This window comes from Natrix helvetica (genome assembly GCF_964273705.1).
Source record: "Natrix helvetica genome assembly, chromosome: 8".
Taxonomy (NCBI): Eukaryota; Metazoa; Chordata; class Lepidosauria; order Squamata; family Natricidae; genus Natrix; species Natrix helvetica.
In genome coordinates this window covers 5,407,715-5,432,139 of record NC_138559.1, presented here as the reverse complement: position 1 = coordinate 5,432,139, position 24,425 = coordinate 5,407,715, and the positions used below count along the sequence as shown (strand labels likewise).

The 24,425-nt window shown below is 43.4% G+C and overlaps 1 protein-coding gene across 1 annotated transcript in view; it reads right to left on the bottom strand.

The window, feature by feature from the left end:
- Positions 1-323: 323 nt before the first annotated feature.
- Positions 324-24,425, bottom strand: part of IKBKB (inhibitor of nuclear factor kappa B kinase subunit beta) — a 46,117-nt gene continuing 22,015 nt past the window's right edge. The window contains exons 8-21 of the mRNA XM_081960758.1: positions 22,657-22,764; positions 22,423-22,552; positions 20,188-20,382; positions 16,698-16,812; positions 13,545-13,668; positions 12,861-13,012; positions 12,225-12,286; positions 9,638-9,747; positions 8,072-8,121; positions 7,185-7,284; positions 6,182-6,329; positions 4,791-4,918; positions 1,719-1,809; positions 324-1,283 (exon numbers count right to left, since the gene is read on the bottom strand). Coding sequence (XP_081816884.1) covers positions 1,215-1,283; positions 1,719-1,809; positions 4,791-4,918; positions 6,182-6,329; positions 7,185-7,284; positions 8,072-8,121; positions 9,638-9,747; positions 12,225-12,286; positions 12,861-13,012; positions 13,545-13,668; positions 16,698-16,812; positions 20,188-20,382; positions 22,423-22,552; positions 22,657-22,764 — 1,582 coding nt within the window. The 3' untranslated portion in view covers positions 324-1,214. The remainder of the gene's footprint in view (positions 1,284-1,718; positions 1,810-4,790; positions 4,919-6,181; positions 6,330-7,184; positions 7,285-8,071; positions 8,122-9,637; positions 9,748-12,224; positions 12,287-12,860; positions 13,013-13,544; positions 13,669-16,697; positions 16,813-20,187; positions 20,383-22,422; positions 22,553-22,656; positions 22,765-24,425) is intronic.

Below are 24,425 nucleotides of genomic sequence, written 5' to 3'. Positions count from 1 at the left end.
AACACTCACCATTTGGCATATGTTATTATTTTTTTGCTATTTCCCTCTCGCGGAATAGCATGATGACAATGTGTGCCTTTCAGATACTATCAATTAATACTGCTTAACAAATAAATCAATAAAATAGCCACTGTGTTAAGTCTATTTCTGTATTGAAATTGGTAATTTATAGCCTTTTTTACAACAATACATATTTTTCCATCATGGGTCTACTGTAAAAAAATAATGAGATCCTTTTTTTGCAGTTGGAGGACAGTTAATTTTTTTAAACTGATCTGAGACCTGCAAAACATTTGACTTGGGAAAAAGATTCAGGCAAAGACTTTAAGGCACAAAGTGTTATCTTTTAATAATGTATTTTAAAATGTAAGCTTAATGTATCCACTTATTCCTCTTTTTAGAAAAAAATGTATCACTGGGAATAATTGAACCATGGAATATTGGTGGTTTCTCAAATCCTAGGAATTTTGAAATTCACCGCTTTCAATATTTTTAACCATAACTCAATACAAAACCTGGCTAGAGGGGACCAAAACCTTTTTGCCCATTCACAATTGAAGAAGTCTGGTAAATTTACCACTTACCAAAGCCTTATTTTGGTTACTGTATCTTTTTATTTCTTTGATGAGATTTTTACTTCTCTCCAAAAACTGTTGACACCAATGTCCATTGAGAAAGCTGTAAAAGTAGATGCTGGGAGTGTTGTAGTTAGCCCCTGCAAATGCCGTTCAAACTTTTCAATGACTTCAGGAGGAAAGATTGTGTGTAGAGAGACTGATGTGTTGGCCTCTGTCCCTACATCAATGAAGTTCCCAGCTCTGGTGGAAATAAATGCAGCTTCTGTCCCACAAATACATCCAGAGCAATATTAACAGAATTGTATATGTGGAAGCCTCATGTTAAGAATGCTCCACATTCTTGCTGGAAATGGAGATATTTTTTTCTTGTGTACTTCCGAGTAACAAAATGTATGCCAACTGTTTTCAGTATCTGCAATTAAGCAGTAATATGGAAACAGGCACTATCAGGTGAACAATGAAAACCGTACAGAAAAACACAGTTTATATTACAGTAGAGTAAGAATCAAATACAAGACTTAGGATCACCCAGTAGGCTTCAAGTATAGATTTCTTAACAAGAACAGCACTTACACTAAGGTGAGGTCATCAACATGATGGAAAGTTAATTATTATGTGATTAAATTAAGATTATATTCACATCTGAGTTTGTTCTAGTCTTTTTCTTTCTTCCGCTGGAAGTTCCAGCCAACTCCAGTCCAAAGTCTAAATAGAAAGAAAATGCACGTTCCTATTAATGTACTCTGCATTAGTTAACATATATAGACCAGAGGTGAATTTTCCCACATGAGAAACCAAGGGTTACTTTTCCCACATGAGAAACCAAGTCTGTTGGGGAAGGCTGACGCCCTGTCTCCCACTTACTCCCACCCACAAAGACTATGCCTGCTACCCCAGGCCAGAGCGGAACAGCCCATGGGCTGGATGTGGCCTCCATGCCTTAAAACGCTCGGTTGTGAGATAGACCAATAGATATGTGAATTAAGTAAATTCTCCCCCTCCTCTTTTTAATTTTTCTTTTCTATTTTCTATCTCTGTTTAAGCAGTATTCTATATAACTAGTTGGCTGAAAAGTGAGAATGGCTCTTATTACTTTTCTCCCAACCCATCACCCATCTGCTAGAGAGGACCAGAACTTACCATAAAGCTGTGCTCTTGATCCTTCATTGTATCCACCATGACATTCTCCAGCTGACTGCAGAGGCTGTGAGTTTCCACCAGAAGATCCTCACTAAGAGACAAAATTATAAAAGGAAGCTTTATAAAGACATTTCACAGGCAAAATATTGGGGAAAAGAGAGGCCACCCTCCTAACTCACTGCTTACTTTTGTCAAGAGCAAGCAAAGTTTTCAACTGTAAGAAGTCTGTACTAGCCCAATTAAAATAGTACTTATTTTCCATAATGTTATTATTTTTCCCCTCTGGCAGAATATTAAAAAATATACATAAAAAGATATCGAGAACCAGTAATTCACTCCTGTGTTGCATAAACAGTGAAACATTTTTTTTGGTTAATGTACTCATAATGAAACTAAGTATTCCCTTCATGAGCTGCAGCCAAAATCTGCTACTCTTTACATATGATTTACTAGCTTTCCCCCCTTACGTGAGTATGTATTACCTAAGCCCCAAAGGACCTGTTGGTACCGTGAATCTATAATCAGACATTTAAATACATTTTCAACCGAATAAAATGGCTGAATTGTGTTCCGTGTATTTTGGCATCTTGAAGCACATAAGTTTGGTTTTAGAGATCTTTAAGGAAAAGGTTCCCCTCGAACATATGTGCTAGTCGTTCCTGACTCTAGGAGGCGGTGCTCATCCCCGTTTCAAAGCCAAAGAGCCAGCGCTGTCTGAAGATGTCTCCGTGGTCATGTGGCCGGCATGACTCAATGCCAAAGGCGCACCGAACACTGTTACCTTCCCACCAAAGGTGGTTCCTATTTTTCTACTTGCATTTTTTATGTGCTTTCAAATTGCTAGGTTGGCAGAAGCTGGGATAAGTAACGGGAGCTCGCTCCGTTACGTGGCACTAGGGATTTGAACCGCTGAACTGCAATCGACAAGCTCAGCATCTTAGCCACTGAGCCACCGCGTCCCTTTAGAGATCTCCATTGATGTCTAAATATAAATCACAGTTAGATATCAATCCGATTCACTGTGTCACGCATCACGTTACTCATCCAAGTGCCCCTTATCTCTTTTTCAAAAAAGGGGAAAGAAGTTTCTTTATGAACTGAAAGTATTTCAGTAATGCTGCCCTGCTACATATCTGGCAGCCTGGTTTCCAACAGCTGCTTCTATTTTGAGGGTGTTTTGTGTGTGTGTGTGTGTGCGCGCACGTGCAAAGTGCATTGAATGGACCATGTGCCAAAATGGGATTGCTGTCCTGTGTATCAGAACTTGGAGATACACATTTTAAGCAGGTTCTAAACAGGAGCTGAAAAGGAGCTGCTGCAGTTGATTTTAGGCCAACCATCTGGGTTCAAGAGACAATGACATCTGCAGATGTTTAAGAGCAAAAGCATAATACGTACTAAAAGGGAATAAAACCTTTTATTTGAGGCCGGTAATCTGTGAGATTGAAAATGGGCAAGCAGTAGCACTTCCCACTCAAATTTGTTTTCATTTCTGCTTTACAAAGCCAGGCAGAAATCTAACTTCAATTTCCCAGCTATTAAGATTGTTGGCCGAGCAGGTACAAAGATAGTCAGGGAAATGATTGAAGCCTGGGAAACATGCTCCTTCTTGTCAGTCGACAGTGCTGATTTACCACCAGCTTATCAAGTACTTAGGAGCCAAGGAAAAACAGCCAATTACCGCCCATCAACCCAACAATCGTCCAGTAGGAGGGCACTGCATAAAAACGAAGCATAGTGTAGCCCACATTCCAGTAGAGAGAAGTTCCCTGGAGATGGGCTCCAACGTAAGTGAAAGCTCGGAAGAGTAAACCTCTGGTCCCGGTGCCCGACCCAGATTGGATCCTGGGACACGAATATTTGCCTTCATGCATGAGAAATATAACTGAATAATGTGCTCAGGAAGGCTCTTATCTCCTGGACGAAGCGTTAAAAGACTGAGATATTTCTATATTGCATTATATGATCCTGCACTGCTGCCTTTGACTTGTCCCCCTTCTGCAAACAGGATCAACTGCTTTTGATTGGAGCTTCAAGTCGAAAGAACACTAATTCTTAATGCAAAACAGAACAGACGCAATAACTCTGGAAGCCAGGTGGCAGCCCCTGGTTGACCTTGGTTCTCCAGTGTGGTCGTGGGAGGGTCCAAGAATGGGTTGTCATGTCCTTTTCTCCCCAGGGACAGAGTCATCAAATTGTTGCCACACCTCCGTGCCTCTCTGCCTGGCCCCAGTTTCGATTCAGTCTTGCCCAGGAGAGTGCACACTACATCCTGAACTCTGGACCAGTCAGTTCCCCGTCCTTAGGACTGCTGCTTTGGTATGTCCCATTCTTGGACCTTTCCACAACCACACTGGAGAATAAACGTTGGTCCTACCTGATACGTTGCTTCTCAGGGGTTGCGGGAGGGTCCAAACCCACCATGTAGATGGGAGATCCGTAGTCCAAGGGCGCAGCAGGGTTAGAGAACAGGCCATTTATCCACAGCTGTGTCTTTGTCAAAACGAGCCAGGCAGAGAGGGCACGGAGGCATGGCTACAATTTGATGACTCAGTCTCTGAGCAGAAAAGGGCATGACAACCCATTCTTGGACCCTCCCTCAACCCACTGAGAAGCGACATATCAGGTAGGGCCTACGTTTCACCTCAAACAGCAAAATGAGACTGGATCAGATGACTTTTTGGACAGAAGGCTAATTTCAAGGTAAACTGGAAAGAAAGAATGGAAAAGGAAAAGGAGGGAGGGAGGGAGGGAGGGAGGGAGGGAGGAAGGAAGGAAGGAAGGAAGGAAGGAAGGAAGGAAGGAAGGAAGGAAGGAAGGAAGGAAGGAAGGAAAGAAAGAAAAAGAAATCCCAGAAGGCAGCAATGGAAACTATTTCTAAACTGTAAAGTTCAACTCAAAGAAGACCCAATTTGGAATAGGATACCAAAGCTCTTTTTCTCAAAAAGATTAATGGAAGCAGTTGGGAGTTGAAACGATGTAAATGGCAGCTAAATACCAGTTGGACAACTTCAGTTGACCAACTGCAGGGCCAGATATTCCAATTTGGAAGCTAACTATTTTCACCATTACCTTTTAACCCCAGAGTCCACTGAATGATTCTGTGGAGTTGTAACCTGGAGTGACAGCTGACCAGGGTTATTAGGACGCGATATGTTGATACCATCTGGACTTCCACTGACTGGACCACGGACTTTGCTCTGCGGAAGGGGAAAGGGAAACAAAAGGTGTTTTTACATGCCAACTGGAAATTGGGTAGGCTAATGGGATGCCTTAAATCAACATGGCGCTTCTTAATTGTTTCTTTGCCAATGCTATGGAATTGAAGCATTTCCCATCAAGTAGATTTAGATATAGGTAGTCCTTGGCTTGTGACCACAACTGAGTCCAAAATGTCTGCTGCCATGCAAAACATGTGAGCTTTGCCTCAGTCTATGAACTTTCTTGCCACGGTTGTTAAGTGAATCTGGCTTCCTGGTTGGTTTTGCTTGTCAGAAGGTGACGACGTAACCCTGGGACACTACAACCTTTATAAATATCAACCAGATGCCAAGCATCCAAATTCTGATCACATGACCATGGAGATGCTGCAATGGTTGTGTGAAGAACTGCCATAAGTCACTTTTTGCCATGGTGGCGCAGTGGTTGAGAATGCAGTATTGCAGGCTAATTCACTGTTCACTGCCAGCAGTTCAATCCTAACTGCCTCCAGATTAACTCAACCTTCCATCCTTCCGAAAATGAGGACCCAGATTATTGGGGGACAATAGGCTGACTCTGCAAACCGCTTAGAAAGGGCTGGAAAGCTCTGTGAAGCAGTATATAAATCTAAATACTATTGCTATTCCTTCCTTCCTTCTTTCCTCTCTCCCTCCTTTCTTCCTTTCTCCTTCCTTCCTTCCTCCCTTTCTCCTTCCTCATGGTTAGAATGCATGGCTAACTCTGCCCACAGCCAGGAAGATTGATCCTGACCGGCTCAAGGTTGACTCAGCCTTCCATCCTTCCGAGGTGGGCAAAATGAGGACCCAGATTGTTGCGGGACAATAGGCTGATTCTGCAAATCGCTTAGAAAGGGCTGGAAAGCTCTGTGAAGCGGTATATAAATCTAAGTACTATTGTTTATTGCTATTTTTCTGTGCCATTATAACTCTGAATGGTTACTGAACTAACGTCTATGGAGATTCTCAGTCATCCAGGTTGTCCCAAAGGTGCTTTTTCAAGAGGCCACTGGGCTTTCTGGTTTTTCTTTGAAGACATTTTACTCCTCATCCAAGAAGCTTCTTCAACTCTGCATAGCTAAATATCTATGAAGATTCTCTGTCATGCGGGTCATGGTTGTCCCAAAGGTGCTTTTTCAAGAGGCCACTGGGCTTTCTGGAAAGTCCAGTTGCCTCTTCAAAAAGTATCTTTGGATCACTGAACAAATGTAAGTTGAGGATTACCTGTAGTGAGATTTTACTCACACATGCAATTTTCAGGAGGTTCCAGAGCTCCTTCTGTCGTTTCTCCTGAAGCCGAACAACTGTTTTCTCATCTTCGTGCATAAGAGTCATCACCTCATCCACCTTAGGAAATAGTTCCAGGGCCTTCTGCTTGCAAACCACTGTATTACTGCAAAAATGACAATCAAATCAACTACCATGTTTCCCCGAAAATAAGACAGGGTCTTATTTTCGTTTGACCCACAAAATATGGCTTGGGCTTTATTATCAAGGGAGGGCCTATTGTTTTGGGGTTGCCGGGCAGCTGCTCCCTTGAGAGCGGGCTCCCACAGCCTCAGGGGTGAAGCAGCCATGAGGCGACCACACTCACGAGCAGCTGCCCGGCAAACCCCTTCTTCAGCTGGGCAGAGCACCATTCACCGAACTAGGGGGTAGCCCTAAGGTGCCAAGCCACGTGGTGCTTTGCCCGCCCCCCAGCTCCCGCCGCTTGGCACATTCGGGATACCCCCTAGGTCAGTGCATGGAGCTCTGCCCGGCTGGAGAGGGTGGTTGCGCAAGCGCCTGTTCTGCCCCCAGCTCGCATGCCTCTCAGCCTCCCCATGCCCTGACCCAGCTGTTTCTGCAGGGCCAGGGCACTGCTGCTGCCACGCTCCGAGCATAACTTCTTCTCTGGCTTCCAAACTCCGGAACTTGGCTTCCGATTCTTCCAGCAGCGGCTGCTCTAGGAGTGCGCTCTATGGTTGGGGGCTGGCTGCGCTCTATGGTTGTGGGCCGGGGGGGGGTTGTCCAGGGGGCTTATTTTCAGGGGGGGCTTATATTTTTGCCCATGCGAAAAATGTGGCAAGGTCTTAGTTTCAGGACAGGCCGTATTTTCAGGGAAACACGGCATTAGCAGCTGCATCCCAGGAGGCCAGAAGGTTACGGTTACTTTTAGCTCTCTGTGTATTGACACTATTCCCCCACACACTCCCTGCTGCTGTACACTATGTTCCAAATTCCCAGCCAACAATTTTGAGAGTCTTACCTGAGCTGAACATAAAGGAGGTGGATCTTCTTTTCAAAGGTCTGGATTGCCTGTAGGAGCAATCGAACTACTTCTTGGCTGTCCCCGCTAGTCCTTTGATCTGGAGAACAATGAGAAGCGTGCAAAACACCATGAACTATTTTAGAGAGGAGAAGAGATGAAAGAGAGATTGCTAAATTCTGCCATTGCTAGAGGGCCAAAGAGCAGTTGTGCTACCCTGGTAGCTTTCAATGCTTTTTGCCCACCAGCTTCAATAATTCCCAAGCGTTAAGTCTTGGGTTGTCACACAAAAGGAAATAAATGCAACAGTCAAGTTAAGTTCAGTAGTTTGATGATGCTGTGTTTTCTATTCTAAAAGGTTTTTTGTGGAGCATGCAAAAGAAGAACTTGTCTGTAGCTGCTTAAAACAACTTGCACATGCCTTACTCTTTGAGTTCAGGAACAAAAAAAAAATTATACCCTTAATTTGTATTAGTCACCTGTCACCAAACTCTGAGGGAAGACTCCTATTTGCCTCAAACATGGCATAATTACGTTTTGTTACATATCTTAGGGCCGATGACATTTATTTGTATTTTCTAAAACTATTTAGAAATCAGTTCTATTTTGGTGAAAACAGTGACAAAAATCTAGATTTGTACCATCCTTTTCACAAAAAAAGAAGTGAGTTACGTCAAATGGTCTGCCTAGGAGAACAGCAATACTTTATGTTTTGTAAAATAAAATCCAGATTAAGAAATTTGGGGGTAAGGGGGAGTTTGGAATGAGTTAAAATGACAGAAGATTTATGCTTGAAAATTGCATCTGGATATTTCTCTCTGGTTTTATAAAGTGGTCTTTGGAATAAACTACGGAGCAAGATTCCAATGCTGTTAAAAAAATATTACCTCTTGGTTTTTCTCTCAATTTCCGGTACAACTCTCTTGCCTGGTTCTCCCTATTGAAAATAAAAATTGAAGAATAAAATTTCGAATATTGTTTGAAATCAGTTGCAATGCGCTTTCGATGTCCCAAAAGTTTCTACGGTTCTGTTCAGATAATATATTAACTATAGTGTGCAATAGATATGGTTTCTACCTCTGGTCGGCAGGAAGTGAGTCAGTTTTAGTCAAAATCAACCTGGGGCTGCAGACTTAATCCACTTCCCCAATGAACAGAAACAAAAGGGTTAATAAAAGGGTTACCGTGTGATCTAGTGGCCAACACTGAACAAAGTTGCTATAAAAATCCTTCTAAAACAGTGGTGCTTTGGGATTCCATCTGGATACTCGTGTTTCAGTCCTAACTTTTATCCACGGTGATTTTAATCATAGTAAGGCTATTGCAGATCTATATAACCCTTGGGCTAGTCCCTCGCAGCTCACCTCACAGGGTTGTTGTTGTGGGGAAAAAATAGAAGGAGGAAGAAAGTGTGTTGGACATGTTTGAGCAAATAAATAAAATAATTATCTTCTTTTACTCTTCTCTTCCCTGACCATTTTTGTGGTGGCTAGGATCTCATCTAAGAAAGCTGCCTTTCCTAGGAGACAATTTGACTAGGGCCCTTATAATCATAGGTGCAGAAAGTGAAGAGGAACTAAAGAGCCTCTTGATGCGGGTGAAGGCCCTCTCAATTCCTGGCAAATAGATGGGGAAGAAATGGAGGCAGTGATGGATTTTATTGTCCTGGGCTCCAAGATCACCACAGATAGGGACTGCAGCCAAGAAATTAAAAGAGGCTTGCTCTTGGGGAGGAAAGCACTGGCAAATTTGACAGCAGACTAAAAAACAGAGACATCCCCCTGCCAACAAAAGTGCATTTAGTCAAGGCTATGGTTTTCCCAGTTGCAATGTATGGCTGTGAAGGTTGGACCATAAGGAAGGCTGAGGGCCAAAGGACGGAGGCCTCTGAACTCTGGTGCTGGAGAAGACTCCTGGGAGTCCCTTGGACTGCAAGGCGATCCAACCGGTCAATCCTAGAGGAGATCAACCCTGACTGCTCTTTACAAGGCCAGATCCTGAAGAGGAAACTCAAATACTTTGGCCACCTGATGAGAAGGAAGGAGGACTCCCTGGAGAAGAGCCTCATGCTGGGAAAGATGGAGGGCAAAAGAAGAAGAAGGGGACGACAGAGAAGGAGGGAGCTGGATGGAGTCACTGAAACAGTTGGCGAGAGCTTGAATGGACTCCAGAGGATGATAGAGGACAGGAAGGCCTGGAGGAATGTTGTCCATGGGGCCGCAATGGGTCGGACATGACTTTGTCACTCACAACAACAAACGGTGCCCAGACATATTTGCCTTAATGGAACAGCGGAATCAGGTATATTATATGAACACAACTTATTCGTTATACAGAATGTTTGGGGGGGGGGGAGGCCTTTGTTGCTCCCAACTAATGGCTATTGGAACAGATCCTTGTTTTAAGCAGAGTTATGACTGCTAGATAAGGAGTACCATGAAGCCACAACTTACAGATCATCCAAGGAGCTCCCTTGTTTTCGGCCCTGTGGGATTCTCTGTAGTTCCACAATGTCTGTCTGCAGGGCCATCGTCTTCTTCACCAGCTGCTCCACGTCTTCCTCCTTTCAGAGGCAAAGAAAGAACAGCAGAAAAAGCCCTTTGGCCTTAGTGAGTCCTATGCTTCTAACTGTACTTTAACAAACTGGTAAGGTTCTCCTCGCACATCTGTGCTAGTCTTCTAGGGGGCGATGGTGCTCATCTCCGTATCAAAGCCGAAGAGCCAGCGCTGTCCGAAGACGTCTCCGTGGTCATGTGGCCGGCATGACTCAACGCCAAAGGCGCACCGAACGCTGTTACCTTCCCACCAAAGGTGGTTCCTATTTTTCTACTTGCATTTTTTGCATGCTTTCGAACTGCTAGGTTGGCAGAAGCTGGGACAAGCTCACTCCATTACGCAGCGCTAGGGATTCGAACCACTGACCTTTCTGATCAACAAGCTCAGAGTCTTAGCCACTGAACCACCGCGTCCCTCAAACTTGTAGCCACTTCTTTTTAGATCCAGAATTATCTGGTCTGAGGACCAAATGGCTGGTTCACCCAATATGCTATGTCAACACTGGCTGAATATTTACAGCTTGTTGAGTCACAAATTATCCAACGTCCTCTTGGTTTGACATGGCATGATGCATGAAGCCAAGTTGTATGTGAATCTATCCGACTTGCCAAAAGTGGATATATATATATATATTAAAAAAATACAAATATATATATAAAAAAAGGCAACATTAAAAATAAAAATATGGTTTTCTGCCTGCATGGTCTTCTGTGATGAGCCGAAGGACAGAAAGAGGGAGTAGTGACCTTCCTCCCATATTTAGGCATACCAGGGGTTGTAACACAAATACATACCTATTTCCCTGGCTCAACTGATAAGGAGGCGAGCCTGTGGCTTAGTGGCTAAGACTTCTGCCTAAGATATAATACAGCCCAGGTTCAAATCCCAGTAAGGGTATGGCTAGCTGATGAGAGCTAATTAGCTCGAAATAGATCTATACTAGTCTCCCTTTATTTATTTATCAGTACAAATACAACACAAATATATATTAAAAAAAAGGCAACATTAAAAATGAAAATATGGTTTTCTGCCTGCATGGTCTTCTGTGATGAGCCGAAGGACAGAAAGAGGGAGTAGTGACCTTCCTCCCATATTTAGGCATACCAGGGGTTGTAACACAAATACACACACACACACACACACACACATATATATATATATGTATTTGTGTTACATGTATGTATTTGTATACATTTTATATATATATAAAAGCCTAAATTTTATTTGAGTTAATGTTTATCTCTAGGTAAAAATTTAGAGCAAAAACCATCCTTCTTAGGTTCTAAAGCCAAAGACCAGCCTAAGTAAAGTTTTAAAAGATTTTCACTGATACATTGTAAAAGATGGCTCCATGCATAAATCAATTTAACATGTTACAAGCTTTTGAGGGACAGCAATACTTGCCGCTTACAAATTCTGAACGAGAACACAAACAATGGTGTTAGTGTAACAGACTACCAAAGAGCCAAGAATCTCCAGAATCAAAAAAGAAGAATATAAATTACAAGCATTTGTGGATGATTTGGTGTTTATTATGGAGGATCCAGTAGAAAAAGGGCCAAAACTAGTTGAAATAATAGAAGAATGTGGAGAAGTAGTGGGTTTGAAGATTAATAAAGATAAAACAAAAATTTTGGTGAAAAATATGACAGAAAAACAGAAAACAGAGTTGATGGGAAACTGGACATACAGGTAGTGAAAAAAGTGAAATATTTGGGGATTTAATTGACATCAAGGTGTGTAATGCTAAAGGAGGATAACTTACAAGGTGAGAAAACTAATAGAAATAGATCTGGAAAGATGGAAAAACCTACAATTATCATTGATGGGAAGAATAGGTTGAAAAATTTTGAGGGATAGCAATACTTGCCACTTACAAATTCTGAACGAGAACGCAAACAATGGTGTTGGTGTAACAGACTACCAAAGAGCCAAGAAGCTCCAGAATCAGATGTCACTGTGAACATTACATTTCACTAGGCAGCTTTGGTTAAGGCTGTCTTTCTGTCTCAGCCAGGTGTGGTTTTCACTTACCTTCCTTACCAGTTCACAAAAGTTTGCATGCACGTTGCACAAATGTGCACTCACTTCGCTCGCATGAGCCCCTTCCGCGCATGCGCACGGCCACAAAAATGTGCTCAAATAGGACGACATAGAGCCAGGGTGGGTGGGTGGCCCACACACGATTTCCACTAGGGGTTCGAGCGAACCGGTCTGAACCGACTAAATACCCCCTCTGGTCTCAGCCTATTTGCCACAGAAGCAGAGGAATACAGAACTCTTGTACGGAACAATGACACGGTTCACACACCGAACTCAGCAATATTGTGGTTTGTTCATTAATGTTATATGCAGGCCCACTCATCTTGACGTGTTCAACAAACCAGGGTTCTTCCTTTAGTGACCTCAGCCAGCCAATACAGGAGCAGGGGAAAACATTTGTTCTATGGTAGCAAATCTGATTTTAAGTGAATTACAACTTACTCTTCCACGAAGCTCAACGGTCTGCTCCATCTCCTTCCAAGCAAGTAGCAGTTTCTCAGAAGCTGTAAAAAGAAACACTGCTATGATTTTCAGTTTGATTTCAAAAGAAACATGTGCCCGTTTCTAAATTAATAAAATCCCTATTTGGGCTGTTTCATTTGGGTATCATAAAAAACTTTAAAATGTCGATACCCTGATGGGGAATACATAGATTTCATTTAGGCAATCTGAGATCATGTGCCCAGCTAGACATTTGGACATGAGAAGATAGTTTGTATTTAGAAGGGAATCAAACCAGTAGAAATACCATTCAAAAAGTACTGTAGATTTTGTACCTGCTACGGCAGGTCCAGGATGCAAATTCTAAGAGGCTTGTTTCCCTCCTTTGAAACTTGCTTTTTTGGCAAGAATAGCTTATTCTAACTTCCAATCCCACCAGAAATAACCAGGATAAATAAACAGACAGACAGACAGATACCTTAACCCAGCTCATGCTGCTTCTTGTTGCATTGTTGTTGTTGTTGTTGTTGTTGTTGTTGTTGTTATTGCTATTATTTGGCCCTGAAACAAATCAGAACTAAAGAAAAAAACTCCAAACTCCACTGCTGACATCTTATCAAAGAGAAAGAAACTCACTGATTCCAAATTCAATTTGCTCGTTGTATTTCTCCAGATCAATCTGGATGCTGGTTTTGAAGAAGTCCAACTTTGCCTTCAGCTGCTGGGAGAGCGAGGCCATCGCATTCTTCATCCTGGAAAGAGTGCTGTTGTGACGCAGCAGGTTCCGCCTATGAAGCCGGGGGGTGGTAAGGGGGAGGAGGGAGAAAGAGAGTCACCCTCTGCAGAGACTCAACAGACCCTGCCCTGCACTGGGGGGGGGAGGGAGGAACCTTTTTAAAATTATTATTATTAACAGAGACATTCAAACTATAAGTAAAATGCAATGCAGCTGTGTGTGTGTGTGTGTGTGTGTGTGTGTGTGTGTGTGTAATAGTTCCATGCCATTGGCGGGCACATGTGCATGTTAAGCTACATTTGCATGAGCTGCAGGCACATGCAACCGCCACTCACGCAAATGGAGCACACACACGCACACACTTGCCCACTGCTCACGCAAGCCGGGATGCACTCAGCCGCCACTTCCACGGCTCGGTTCCGAATCGCTCCAGGCCCAGTAGTGGGCCACAGTCCGGGAGTTGGGCACTCCTGACTTACATAGCCCAAGTTTTTAAGGCGGCACAGTGGATAAGGAATTGGGGGGATGGGGTTAGCTATAGGATGGTGCTGAGTTCAGAATGGCCCCTTTTCTGTGATACGTACATTGCTGCTCGCTGACCCTTCTGAAGCTGATTGAAGTCCTCGTTCAGGCTTCGGATGGCATGCCACACCTGACCCCAGACTTTGCGCAGCTGCAAGAAGCTGAAGTTCCTTTTGGGGTCTTGAACTGAGGAAGAAATAGCTCATCGCTAAGAATGACCCGACGGAGAGATGGGGATTGGCAGGCACAAAAACAATCAACAGTTGATCAACAAGCTCACACTAGTTCCTAGGAAAAGACCTGTGATATATTAGAGGTTTAGATCGCCTAATTAACTGGACACTGTGTCAAATTCTATCCAACCAAAGCCTCAACTGAGAATGTCTCTACTACAAAGCGATGTCGCCCGACTTGCCAACTGGCGTACAGCTCAGTGCAGCAATTGGAATTGTGGTAACTCTACTACCTATCTGAAAAGGTCAAGGTTTCCCCTGCCCAGTCGTGTCCGACTCCAGGAGGCGGTACTCATTTTCGCTTCGAGGGAGCCAGTGTTGTCCGAAGATGCTTCCGTGGTCATGTGGCCATCATGATTATATGCCAGTGCACTGAATGCTGTGACTTTCCCACTGAATGGATACTTATTTATCCAGTCATATTTGCATGCTTTCGAACTTTGAGGTGAGTAGGAGGTGGAGCAATTAGCGGGAGCTCACCCGTTGCAAAGCACTTGGGTTTCAAACCTGGGCTGTCAGCTTTCCAGCTGACAAGCTCAGCGTCTTTAACCACTAAGCCAACTTTCTGAAGCAAACTACTAACTGTTGTGACTGCACAGACGAACCCCTGCGTCTGGGCAATGTTTTGTCACGCTCTCACAAACCTGGGGAAGAAAGCTTGAATATTCCTAGCCGGATTCCATTTGCGGGTAAAATATTTTGTCCCTTCTCACGATGAGCAAAAGCCAAATAAATCATGTCAAGTAAAGAATACTAGAAAACTAGTGGCTTGACCTGTACATCAGTGGTGAAATTCAAATGTTTTTACCACCGGTTCTGTGGGCGTGGCATGGCAGGGGAAGGATACTGCAAAATCCCCATTCCCAACCTGCTCTGGGGCCAGCCAGAGGTGGTATTTGCTGGTTTTCTGAAGTACTCAAAATTTCTGCTACCGGTTCTCCAGAACCTGTCAGAACCTGCTGAATTTCACCCCTGCTATAGATGTTACAAAACCAACTTGTTCATGATGCAAAAGGAAACATCGTTCTTACTACGAAGGTTAATTCTTTTGCTGGTCTGAGTACACCATGCAAGTCACAGTTGCCCTAACCAAGTGTGAGAAGCTATGGTCACGTGACTGCCTTTGGCTCTTCCTATACCTTTTTAAACTGAAGCAATCTATACATTTTTATATAATGAAGATGAGGTATCAGGAGTTTGGTTTAGCTCTAGGCTTGGGAAAGTGGAATCCCATTGCAGACATAAACACTGGTACCTAATTCTAAAGACAGCTTAAAATTGCACAAAGAGTAAAAAGAATCTGTAAAACAGCTAAGGTAATTTGTACTATTTAAACAGAACTGAAAGAGCAGCCACAGGTAAAAATTTACTGGGGGCGGGGGGGGGGGAGCTGGTTTTGGCAGCTAAAAATCAGGAATTTGGGAGTATCTTTTCAGACTACAGGTAGTCCTCAACTTAATAACCATTCATTTAATGACCATTTGAAATTTCAACGGCAGTGAAAAAAAGTGGCTTAGGACTGTTTTACAACCATTGCAGCACCCCCACAGTCACAGGATCAAAATTTGGATGCTCGGCAACTGGCATGTACTTATGACAGTTGCAATGTCCCGGGGTCATGTGATCACTTTTTTGCAACAAGCAAAGTCAGTGGGGAAGGCAGATTCACTTCCTAACTGTGTTATTAACTTAACTGCAATGATTCACTTAAGTCTGGCATGAAAGGTGGTAAAGTGGGACAAAACTCACTTAACACATTTCTCACTTAGCCACAGGAATGTTGGGCTCAATTACGGTTGTAAGTCGAGGACTACTATATATCTAGCAGGGACGTGCGGTCAGGGGAGGCAGGGGAGGCAGAGCCTCACCTCTCTTCATGAAATCATAGTATATAATAATAATATATATTTCGTCCCATCCCTTTTACACGGCTCTTGCTAAGTTCCGGTAAGGAGAAGAGCTTTTGGGGAGTGAAGAGGAAGAGGAGGGAGGAGGAGGTGCGCGCGGAGGGAGGTGCCAGCTGGGCAACCGGCGGAGGCAGGAGGGTTCTCGGAAGCGCCAATAACGTTCCTGCCTCTGCTGTACTTTGCGCGCTCCTCGCGACTGCAATAGACGTCCAGAAGTGGCAGGGGCTGTTGGACTGGAAGCCTAAACCCCATTAGCCACAAAAGCCGCTTCTGGACCTATATTGCAGTCGCGAGGAGCGCGCGAAGTCCAGCAGAGGCAGGAAGGTTCTCGTCGTTCCCCGGTCGCTTTCGTGGCTTCGTCATCCGGGAGCGCCGACAACATTTCTGCCTCCGCAGCTCCCGGGCGCGGATGGACGGAGGTAGCCAGAGCGACGCCGAGGCGGTCTGGGCGGACGAAAGAGCGAGCGAGCGAGCAATGGAGGATCACACAGCCTGATCCTCGGTCGCTTGCCCGCCGGACTGCCTTGGCGCCACTCTGGCTACCTCCGTCTGTCCGCGCCCGGGAGCTGCGGAGGCAGAAATGTTGTTGGCGCTCCCGGATGACGAAGCCACGAAAGCGACCGGGGAACGACGAGAACCTTCCTGCCTCTGCTGGACTTCGCGCGCTCCTCGCGACTGCAATATACGTCCAGAAGCGGCTTTTGTGGCTAATGGGGTTTAGGCTTCCAGTCCAACAGCCCCTGCCACTTCTGGACGTCTATTGCAGTCGCGAGGAGCGCGCAAAGTCCAGCAGAGGCAGGAAGGTTCTCGTCGTTCCCCAGTTCCTTTTGAGGACTGCGGAGCGCGAGCCGGCGGAGCACGCTCAGGAAGGCGGGGAATGGGATCACGTGTGCTGGAGACTGAGGCAGCCTCAGCCTCCAGAACACGTGGTCCCATTCCCCACCTTCCTGATGACGTCACCAGCCTCACCAGCCATAACCTCACCGCACGTCACTGATATCTAGCTACAAAAGCTCTTTCCTGCAGCCTCTCATGCAAAGAAATAAGAAAGTTTCTTCCCATTCCAGATTCTTACGGATGTAGTTTATGCTTTCTGGATGGGGCCGTGGGGAGATCTGAGACTCATAGGCGACTTTTCGGCCATCAAACAGGAAGAAAATGTTGGTGTCAGCAACAGTGGCGTCATTAAGCTGGAAGAAAAAAAATCATTTCATTTGAATGATGCTGACAACGTTCTGACTGACGAACCCAACTAAAGCAAGCACAGCCGAGACGATCCAATCTTGGAATGCAAAACTTTATTTATTTAAATTTATTTTTTAGTATTTTTTTAAAATTAGACATTCATATTGTATGCGAACAGTTGGTTCTGGGTATAATTCATATTAATCCACAATAACGATATTAATAATCTCTATCACATTTCTCAAACATAAGTAATCCTTATTATATTGTTCATATATATTCAAAAAATCCTCATCTTTATCTCCACCTTCATCTATATCTTTCTTGTTCTATCTAAACATTTCTCTATTATGTATGAACAAATTTAACTTTCCATTTATATTGATCCAGTTTACGCTAACATTGTTAATACCGTATTTTTCGCCCTATAAGACGCTCCGGAATATAAGACGCACCCAATTTTAAAGGAGGAAAATCTAGAAAAAAAAGATTCTGAACCAAATACTGTAGTAAAATATTTTATATCAACTGTATAAAGTTAACAGCAGTTTAAGAACAATTTTATGTCCCCCATTTTTAGATGATCCAGGCAATGTTCCCTCTAATTTTTTTCAGTGTGAGCAGAAAAGTATATTATTTGAGCGTCACATTTTTATGCCTGAGCAGCACCTGAATTTTTTTCACAGATGTCACCTAAGACAACAACAAAATCAGTATTATTTGAAACTCAAAAGTTATGTTTATTCAAGGTACCCGCTTAATTAAAAGTGTTATATAGTATCACTTAACAATGCTCCTGCTTAGTAACCAAAATGTTGGGTCAGGAACTCTGGCATTGAAGCATGCAGGAAAACAAAGTTTGTGGGACTAAAAAAACCTCCTTTCAATCAATCAATTCCAATTCCAAGTTGTAATTGATTGAAGTTTTTTTTTAGTCCCACAAACTTTGTTTCTCTGCACACGATGGCAAGAAACGCGATGGAGCTGGAAATCAGGTAGGCAAAGAAATGTTTGGGAGAAGCGAGGACCTGGGCGATGGTGGGTGGGGCAACCTCGATGCCCTAGCACTGAAATGGAGAAAAGGGCAACAGCAGCCACGTTGAATGAAAGAAGCCTCTTTTCTTCTTTCCTTGCCGCTTGTCCCCCCCCCCCTCCCCTTGCTGGCAGCTCTCTCATTTCCCTGTGGATTCTACGATCGGGCAGGATCCTTTTTAGTAGCAGGGGGAGGGGGGAACAGAGCAGCCAGCACGAGTGAAAGAAGCCTCTTTCCTTGCCGCTTGTCTTCCCCCCCCCCCCTTCTGGGAGCTCTCTCATTTCCCTGTGGATTCTACGATCGGGCAGGATCCTTTTTAGTAGCAGGGGGGAGTGGGGAACAGAGCAGCCAGCACGAGTGAAAGAAGCCTCTTTCCTTGCCGCTTGTCTTTCCCCGTTCCGGCAGCTCTCTTTGCATTGGGCTGTTTTTCGCCCTTTGGAGGCTTCAGGGAATCATCCGGAGATTTTAAAAAAACTATCCAAAATCAGCTGGCCAGCGGGTGCATGCGCACTGGAGCTGACAGGGCAATGCCTCGCGTGCCCTCAGAAATGCCTCTGTGTGCTGCTTGTTCGCCATCACGGCCTTAGAGGGAAGAGTGGACCCAGGTGGCTACATTCGGCTAATAAGACGCACTCAGATTTTTACCCTCTTTTTTGGAGTAAAAAAGTGCGTCTTATAGGGCGAAAAATACGGTAATCTCTATCACATTTCTCAAACATAAGTAATCCTTATTATGTTGTTCAAACATATATATTCCAAAAATGCCTAATTCCTCATCTTTATCTCTACCTTCATTTATACCTTTCTTGTTCTATCTGAACATTTCTGTTATATATGAACAAATTTAACTAGGTTTCCATTTATATTAATCCAGTTTACGCTAACCTTGTTAATAATCTCTATCACATTTATCAAGTTTATGTAATCCTCATTATATTATACATCTCCTCTTTAGTGTTTCAATTCTTACCCATTTTCCATTTTAATCCACAATAACAGTAGGAACAAAATTAACTAGCTATCATTCATGTTACTCCAATTCACATTTTTGAAATGCAAAACTTTATTGAGTACATCATTTCGGCACAGATGAGGGTAAAACCAGATCTAACTAATTCCTGCGTAATCCCACTTAATTAAAGTATAGATTCTCCCTCTCCCTATTAGACCAGGTCACCATTCATTGTATTGTTATGAGAAAAAGTCTTTGGCTCCGGCAAACACCTGCCAAAGTGTCCTTGGTTCTCATGGCTGACTTTTTGGATGTCTGGAGCCTACATTCCATCTCCCCCTTCCCTACCCCCTGGTTTGTTGGCAAGCTGAGAAGCGATAATGTTTGCAACAGCAAAAGTGCACTTCAAAACTTGGCAGATGTAACTTGATATCAATGAAAAGTTTCCCTGATCATATCCAAGATCCTGCCTTGAGAGTCAAGGGAGACACAGATAATTTCTTCAGTAGTCATCTTCCATCCCAATTTTTCCTATTTTATGCAATTGAAAATTATTGATAATTTTCAAGTATTTCCTTTAGCGGAATCTTTCCCCAGCAATCTCTTCCCCAGCTTTAAACATCAATACTTTTGAAAGGCAGAATTATATGTTACATTGGCTTTGCTACTATACTTTTAGCTGCCGTATGGTTCAGAAGCATGTCTCAGTAGAGCTGATGTTAGGATACAGTCTTTTATAACAATTTCCCCTTCAATGGGCCAACTGATTAGCCTAAGGACATAGAATCTAAATTAAATTTTGTGAAATTACAGCAAGGCTGCTTTATCACTAAACAACTGTCACTAAACAACTGTAAGAATACTCTCTTTTCCACTTCAGAAAATGAATTAAGAAATGTAGAAAATGATTTAGTTTGAAGAATACATCCATCTACTAATTAAGGTAAAGGTAAGGGTTCCCTCACACATATGTGCTAGTCATTCCCAACTCTAGGGGGCGGTGCTCATCTCCGTTTCAAAGCCGAAGAGCCAGGGCTGTCCAAAGACATCTCCATTGTAAAGTGGCTGACTAAACGCCGAAGGTGCACAGAACACTGTTACCTTCCCACCAAAGGTGGTCCCTGTTTTTCTACTTGCATTTTTTACGTGCTTTCAAACTGCTAGGTTAGCAGAAGCTGGGACAAGTAACGGGAGCTCACTCCATTACACGGCGTTAGGGATTCGAACCGCCGAACTGCCAACCTTTCTGATCAACAAGCTGTGTCTTAGCCACTGAGCCACTGTGTCTCTACCTACTAATTAAAGGCTTTTAATCAGAAGAAATGATACTTGAAATTGTCTCTGCATCAGCCATAATGCACTGAGTGCCACTTAGTGAAAATATTACAGACTCACCTTTATGTCAGTCAGATACTGAACATCAAGTTTCTCAGGAAATAACACTAATCCTCCTTCCTGTAACAATTCTTGATTCTGCTCTGGAATACCAGTGTCTGCCTCGATTTTAATCTTTATGCTCTGCAAAGTCTCTCCCTCTGCTAGAGGATACACATGCGTTGAACCCGTTACCATGTTTAGGATATGGACTAGCTGGAAAAAAGAAATAGCCATAATAAAGCAACAGAAATGCAAATAAACAAAGCAACAAAGATGCTGTTGCTAAAAGGTCTTTCCCTCTTCTGGCCATTGAGTCTCACATTAAAGTAGGTAGTCCTTATACAATAATATACAATAGCAGAGTTGGAAGGGACCTTGGAGGTCTTCTAGTCCAACCCCCTGCCTAGGCAGAAAGCCCTATACTCGGCATGGTGAACCTATGGCATGCGTGCCACAGGTGGCACGCAGAGCCATTTGTCAGGGCACGTTTTTAAAGCCATTTTTCACCCTCCCCAGGCTCCGGAAGCTTTATAGGAGCCTGGGTAGGGTGAAAAGAGCCTCCCCCCAACCCAGAAGCCCTCTGGAGGCTTCAGGAGCTTCCCTGAAGCCTCCGGAGCACAAAAAACGGCCCTATGGGCAAACCGGAGGTTCGGGAATGGACTTCCAGTTTGCTCGTAGGATGAGTTTAAGCCCTCCGGAAGCTTCAGGGAAGCCTCCTGAAGGTCCCTGAAGCCTCCGGAGGGCCTCGGGGGGGGGGGGGGGCTGTTTGGGCAGCCCCTGGGATACTGGAAGACTGCTATCATGTCTCCCCTGGTCCTTCTTTCCATTAAAATAGACCTACCCAGTTTCTGCCACCGTTCTTCCTATGTTTTAGCCTCTAGTCTCCTAATTATGACCACAATTGAGCCCAAAATGTATGTTGCCAAGCATAACAATTGTCAAGTGACTGTTGCCCCATTTGATGACCTTTCTTGACACAGTGGTTAAGTGAATCACTGCAGTTGTTAACATAGTAACAGGGTTGTTCACTGAATCTGGCTTGTCAAAAGGTCGTAAAAGGGGATCACATGACTCTGGCACACTGTGATTGTCATAAACACAGTTGCCAAGTGTCTGAATTTTGATCACATGACCACCCAGATGCTGCAATGGTCATAAGTGTGAAATACAGTCCTAAGTCACTTTTTTCAGGGCCGTTGGAACTTTGAATGGTCACTAAATGAACTGTTATAAGTTATGAACTACCTGTAATCACATCAATAATCAGGAGTCAAAAAACTTCCTTTAAAAAAAGAAAAAAAACCTGGCTCAATTAAATGAAAATAACACTTTCCTTGTTCTGTTTTTTATCTGGTTAATATGTTAAATATACTTTGGACACCTATTCCAACACTATATTGTTTGAAGACCTTAAATAGCATCTAACATTTTTAAACTTAAAAAAAAAATCCTTTCCCAATTGTAGATATTTGTGAACTACAATATCCATAACCCTAGACAAAGGTCCTCTGAGATTTTGCAATCTAAGTGACCAGGAGAGCATTAGGATAGAATAGAATAACAAGAGTGGGAAGGGACCTTGGAGGTCTTCAAGTCCAACCCCCTGCTCAGGCAGGAAACCCTACACCACTTCAGACAAACAGTTATTCAATCTCTTCTTAAAAACTTCCAGTGTTGGCGCATTCACAACTTCTGGAGGCAAGCTGTTCCACTGATTAATGGGTCTAACTGTCAGGAAGTTTCTCCTTAGTTCTAAGTTCCTTCTCTCCTTGATTAGTTTCCACCCATTGCTTCTCATTTTGCCCTCAGTTGCTTTGGAGAATATCTTGACCCTCCTCCTCTCTGGGGCAGCCCCTCAAATACTGGAACACTGCTATCATGTCTCCCCTGGTCCTTCTCTTCACTAGACTAGCCCTGTCCAGTTCCTGCAACCATTCTTCATGTTTTAGCCTCCAGTCCTCTAATCCTCTTTGTTGCTCTTCTCTGCACTCTTTCTAGAGTCTCCACATCTTTTTATATTATGTAACATCTTTTTATATTATGTAACTTTGCATTATACCCTCTCAGTGCTCCACAACGTCATTTCCACATCATTTCTATTTATGAAACAATATGCCAAAAGAATCTCAACAAAGTAGGATGTCCAATAAAATACATTAAATCACACAGACTTCCAAAACTGCTCCAGTGTTATACTGTTATCACACCCCTTCCTAAATGTCACCCTACCTCTTTCACCTGGGCAGAACCTACCTTTACATTCAGGATATCATCCAAAGCCTTGAAACAGCCATTGGTGCCATACATGGGATGAGTACCTCTCTGACGTGGGTGCCATTTCAGCATCATCTGTAGCCATTTCTCCAGCCTATCAGCCAAAACACTATGAACACGGATTAGCAAAAGTGGGAAGGAAGATCACTACTGAAGAGGCTGAGGGGTAGGGGGAATTGAACTGAATTCTTTGATCCTCATATAACTCCTTACCTATTTAGATTGTTAGGATAGGGCAGTTTGTTAGAAAATTTCACTTCTCCAGACAAATCTTCAAAAACAACAATATCCAGCTCACTCTTCTGTCGGACCTTTGCATGCCTAAGAGAATAGAGGGAGCTCTGTATGTTAAGGGATTTTAGTCCAGCATAGGTCTGCTCCTTTAATAAAAGCTAAGAAATTTATTGTGTCAAAAACTTTTTATGAACTCGAATCTATTCTACTTGATATCAACAGCATTCATCTCAATGGCTGTGTGCACGTTGCTAGTTTCTGGGCAAGGTTTATTTAACTTGTACACATTTCCATCTTGTATTTTATATTTTAAATTTTCCATCATATAATGTGCTTTATTTTAATCATGATGCTTCTGACATGAATAAACAAGCAAACAAACTGCAAACGAGTCTGGGCAGCTTACCGTAATTTCGCAGTATAAGACGCACCGGAATAAAAGACGCACCAAGATTGTGAAGAGGCAAATTGAAAAAAAAAGTTTTTGCACTGTGCAGACCTTCTCAAAACAGCCCGTTTTTCACAAAAACGGGCCCGTCCCCCCCCCCCTGAAAAAAGGACGTGAATAGCTTTTAGGTGGCTTGTAGGGTGCTTCTGAGAGCCCATTTCTTGCTCATTTCTGCCCTCCCCAGCCCCCAGGAGCTCTCTGAAAGCCTCCTAAAAGCTATGCACAGCCATTTTGGTGAAGGGGGCGGGGTTTCTGGAGGCACAAAATGCTGTATTCAGTGTATAAGACACACCCAGATTTTCAGCCTCTTTTTTGATGGAAAAAGGTGCGTCTTATATTCTGAAAAATACAGTTACTTGTACACATTTCAATCTTGTATTTTATATTTTAAATTTTACATCATATAATGTGATTTATTTTAATCATGATGCTTCTGACATTAATAAGCAAGCAAACAAACTGCAAATGATTCTGGGCAACTTATATTTTAAGAGCTAGAATAAAAGATACCAATCTCGGACACCTAGAAGGAAACAGCCAAAACAGGCAAGAAATGACCTATCAAAGGCTCAGCAGCAACTCCAAATCAAGGCGTGGGGAAAGAGTTGGGTTTTCAAAGGTATTCAGAACACCATTTATATCCTACTTTCCTCCCAAGAGCAAATATTTAACATCCCTGCTCCCAATTTCTTTGCAGAACAGTCCGTCTGTGCAATAGCTGGGATGAAAGGGAGCCACTGAGCCAAAGTGGTCAGATTTCAACCTGATTCTAATCTAGCACCATTGCAACCATTGTACCATACCACTCTCTTACACAGTCCTCAACCTACGACCATTATAACGATGCAGCTTCCAGTCACAAGTGATGGTCGTAAGTCGAGGAACCCGTGTGACTGGACACAATTTTAAATCTTTGGTGGCAATTGTTACCATATTTTTGGAGTATAAGACACACTTTTTTCTCTCAAAAAAGAGGCTGAAAATCTGGGCGCATCTTATACACTGAATGCAGCATTTTTTTGCCTCCTGAAACCCCGCCCCCTTCACCAAAATGGCCATGCAGAGCCTTATGGAGGCTTTCAGGGACCACCTGGGGGCTGGGGAGGGCAGAAATGAGCAAAAAGGGGGCTGTTTTTTGCTCAATTTTGCCCACCCAGCCCCTAGGAGCACTCTATAAGCCTCCTAAAGGCTATCCACGCCCTTTTTTTTTGACAAAAAACGGGCCCATTTTTGGGAAGTCTGCAGGGTGCAAAAACAGTTTTTTAAAATTTGCTCTTCAAAACCTTGGTGCGTCTTATAT